This window comes from Natator depressus, chromosome 1 (genome assembly GCF_965152275.1).
Source record: "Natator depressus isolate rNatDep1 chromosome 1, rNatDep2.hap1, whole genome shotgun sequence".
Lineage (NCBI taxonomy): Eukaryota > Metazoa > Chordata > Testudines > Cheloniidae > Natator > Natator depressus.
Genome location: NC_134234.1, coordinates 2,909,771 through 2,914,222, shown reverse-complemented (window position 1 = coordinate 2,914,222; position 4,452 = coordinate 2,909,771). Strand labels below are relative to the sequence as shown.

The 4,452-nt window shown below is 46.4% G+C and overlaps 1 protein-coding gene across 1 annotated transcript; it reads right to left on the bottom strand.

The window, feature by feature from the left end:
- Positions 1-3,091: 3,091 nt before the first annotated feature.
- LOC141998687 (olfactory receptor 52M1-like) lies at positions 3,092-4,090 on the bottom strand. The gene has a single exon (XM_074971650.1). It carries the CDS (start codon positions 4,088-4,090, stop codon positions 3,092-3,094), a length of 999 nt encoding a protein of 332 aa, XP_074827751.1.
- Positions 4,091-4,452: the final 362 nt, after the last annotated feature.

Here is a 4,452-nt window from a genome sequence, read left to right as displayed (position 1 = left end):
CCCAGGGGGCCTTGGACCCCTGGCTGAGAAGTGCTGCTCTCAGTTATTCTTTGGTGTGATATTTTTGGAGATCTTTCTAATTCATCATGAAGGAAATTTTCAAATGATGTGTTGTAACTTGATCTTTCACCACTAACTTCAAAGTTTGTCAAGGGGGAAAGTAGTATTAGAGAAAAAGCGTGTGCATTAATTAATGAAGGGGACAATGAAATTAATGATGACTCAAAAGTAGCTGAGGTACCAAACTTTAAATATCTCTTAAAAAGTCACTATATAGAGTAAAGGATGGATGTTAGCAGCATGGATCTATAATACATTTTCGATTACAAATTGTTCAGATTGGTTTGGGTTAATGTGCACTGAAGGGTTTATACAAATAGTTGGGATAAATACAAATAATTAAGTTGGAAGGATTTGAGAGATTAAACATCACTGCAATGAACTTCATGGATGGTATTTAATTTTGTGAGACTCGGCCACCCTTAGACATACTAAAGAGTAAGTAAACAGGAGCTAAGGTTACTTACCAGTCAGAAGAGAAGGAGATACAGCCCAGGAGAACACAGCAATAAAATGGCTGCTTAAGAGCAGCAGTTGCTTTTATCATTTGGCACATGTAAAGAAGCAGCTCCTCAAAAAGTATTCTTGGAAAAAGGTCCTAGAAAAGTGCAACCCTGGGGAGATCTGGGAAGACCAAGGAATTCCCAGGAGAATCCGCATCTGTGTGTAACAGCCTATATGACCCTACCTGGTAACATGTCCCAAACCCCATTGTAGGCAAAGGAATAACCCTCAGAGACAGATGGGACTAACTGGCCACACTGGGGTACTGCCATTCCCCCCAAAAATAGAGAGTTGGAGAAAATGGGAACATTTTAAGTGTAATTTAAGCAATATTTGTGGTGTGACAGCGCATGTTTGTTTCTTGACAGCAGGGAAAGATCTTGTATGGTGTCAAGTCTGATTCCCCACTCTGGCACTTTGAGTGCAGAAGGTGAGGGTCCGCAAGGACTCCAAAAAATAAAACTTGCCACTCCAGGCTGGTAATGCTGCCACCACCCAAGAAATCTGGTTCCATTTCAGTTTAGATGGAGCCCATCCTTTCTGTATAGGCTCCCCCATCTCCCTTTCTGTCAGTTACTAAAGCCACCCCACCCTCTGTCTAGCATCCCTCTTTTCCAGCTAATGCAGGGGCTTATCCTTCCACCTCTCCCAGCTGTTGTCCTCCTATCTTCATACCTGATCCCTTGTCATACCCCCGAGGCCTGGCTCAGGGCAAAGGACTCTCAGCCCATCCCCATTGCAGGGATCCTGTCTGCTACAGACCCCCAGCCAGGAGGAGCCAAAAGGAGCTGAAAGCTAAAGAAATAAGCCACACAATGGTCTTTTCTTTCAGGATTTTGCAACTGAGCTTTAGGGCCCACAAGCTGTATGATACACAATATCCCCCGCCTGCCTCACAACCCTGATTCCAAACCTCAGCTGCTTTTATACAGCTGTGATGGGTTCCCCCAGAGTGTCACCTGGAACTGGGGTACCACTCAGCCCCCCCACTCACCAGCCTGGGCTCCCTCTTACTGTACTGCTGTGGCAAGCTGTAAAGTCCCCCAGGCTTCAGCCTGCACTTTCACCAGCATACTTATGGGTAGGGACACACCGAGCTGTCACACGTAGACAGGCTCTCTGACCAGCTCCTGCCTGGGAAGGCTGAACCTAGGGCACCTTCCAGCTTCTCAGGCACAAACCCCCTCTGGAGTATAAACCCCAAATTATACGATCTTGCCTTGCACAGGGAACTGTACATCGCAAGCTCATAAAATTTGCCCCCACTCTCAATATGGAGAGGAATATATAGCAGCCTTTTGCCCCTGAATTATGACTCCCACACTGGTTTAGATAAAGTAAAACAAATTTATTAACTACAAAAGATAGATTTTTAAGTGATTATAAGGGATAGCAAAGAGATTAAAGCAGATAACCTAGAAAATAAACAAAATACAGAAACTAAACTTAAAATGTGAAACAGATTAGTTATAAATAACATATTCTCACCCTAAGAGATGATACAAGTAGGCAGCAGATTCTTATGGGGCCAGCTGCACTTGCTTTACAGCTTGGAAGCCCCAGGTGTTCCATTCACAGGCTAAACATCCCTTTAGCCTGGGTCCAGCACTTCCCCCATTTCAGTCTTTTTTCCTCTGGTGTGTCCAGGAGTCTTCTTGGGAGGGGAGTGAACAAACCTAGACGATGTCACGCCCTGCCTTATATAGCTTTTGCGTATGGCGGGAACCATTTATTTTAAAGCGAGGTTCCCGGACTGGTCTGTGGAAAAACACTGACATCCCAAGATTGAGTCTAGAGGCATGTGGCCACATCACATGTTCTTGTAGAATCATGGCAGCCATTACATGGAGCCTGTCTGTAGCATCCTGAGGAAGGCTCCTCAGGTGGGGGATAAGTTTCTTCTAAGGCCTATTGTTTTTCCTAAGGCTCATTGCCCTATATAGGCCCTTCCCCACTCAGCTATATAGTCTGAAAGCATATTGTCTAGTGGGGGTTCCCTAGGCGTAACTACATTTTGAAATACAGATACATAGTCAATATTCACAACTTCAGATACAGCAATGACACATGCACACAAATAGGATAATCATGTTCAGGAAATCATAAAGTTTCCAGCAGGGCAGGACTGTGTGGGAGGGAGGTGAAGATAATGCAGCGAGTGACAGGGGAGGGGGGAGAAAGTGACAGAGGCATGACATTGCGGGAAAAGGCAGAGAAGTGGGTTGGGCCTTGAGGGAAGATGTGGAGTAGGGGTGGGTCCTTTGGCAAAGGGACAGGTCAGGGACAAGGCCTCAGGTGTCCATTTACAATTATAATTACAATTAGAATGTGGCAACCCTATGTGTGAATGAGATGTACACAGACTGATTCCCCAGTTTGTCACACTGACACAGCACAGTAAAGTCAGGAAAGGCTTTAATGTCACTTTGACTGTCCAGTCAGTAATTCAGGGAAGAGGGCTCAGCACCATGTCACCAGCCAGCTGTGTACAGAGCTTGGTCTGAGAGCCAGAGCACCAGGAGAAAATTTAGGTTCCTTTATGAATAAAGAGATGAAGCAGCCTGTCCTGGATCTGTTTGGTCCTCACTCCGTAGATGATGGGGTTTATCATGGGGGAAACCAGGAGGTACACGTTGGCAATGAGAACATGGAAATGCACAGCCACATTCTGGCCAAACCGGGACATGAGGGATGAGAAGAGACCTGGGAGGTAGAACGCTAAGATGACACAGAGGTGGGAGAAGCAAGTCCCAAATGTCTTGAGCCGGGCATCCTTTGTAGGGAGGCTGAAGATGGCCCTGAGGATCTGGGTATAGGACACTGTAATAAAAAACACATCCAGACAAAGCACACACAATAGCACAAAGAGGCCATAGTAACTGCTGACACGGGTGTCGGTGCAGGCCAGCTTCACCACGGCCATGTGCTCGCAGTGTGTATGGGGGATGATGTTGGTTTTGCAGTATGACCATTGCCTCACTAGGAACGGATAGGGCAGTGCGAGCATGACACCCCGCAGCAAAATGGCCAGGCCGATCTTGGCCACCATAGGGTTTGTCAGGATGGTGGAATGTCTCAGGGGATGGCAGATGGCCACGTAGCGATCAACAGCCATGGCCACAAAGATCCCAGACTCCATTCCTGAGAAGCAGTGAATCAAGTACAGCTGGGTGAGGCAGGCACTGAAGTCGATCTCCCTGGAATTCAACCAGAAGATGCTCAGCATTTTGGGTAGGGTGGACGTGGACAGGACCAGGTCGGTGATGGCCAGCATGCAGAGGAAATAGTACATGGGAACATGGAGGCTCAGCTCCGTCTTCACGATGAACAGGATGGTGAAGTTCCCAAAGACGGCTATAGCATACATGGTGCAGAAAGGGATAGAGAGCCAGACATGGGCTTCCTCCAGGCCAGGAATGCCCAGCAGGATGAAGGTGGAGGGGTTGGTGAAGTGAGTTGTGTTGGAATCTGACATGGAGTAGGGAAGAAGGTGTCCAACTCTGAGGCAGAACGGTGTCTCCTGCATGTACCGTACGTCCCCCTGACTTCCTGTATCTGTCTAGGGTGAGGGTCACAATACAAATGCCTGAATGGAGAGACAATGTTAATAAGAGACACTACATGTACTGGTGGAGACTGTTCTCATGGGGGAAGTGGATTGGTCACTCTTCACGCACTGAAAATTGACATTTTCATTATTCAGATAAATGAATCATGAACAACTGACACTACTAATGCCAAGTCCATATTTTATGGTCCTCCTTGTGTCAATACTTTTTACCCAACATGGTGTGGGAAGCTTTAATAGGCACCAGCAGCAACATATAACAAATGTGGAAAATGGAAAGTAGCAAATAATACAAATAGGAAATTGTGAAAATTGATAAG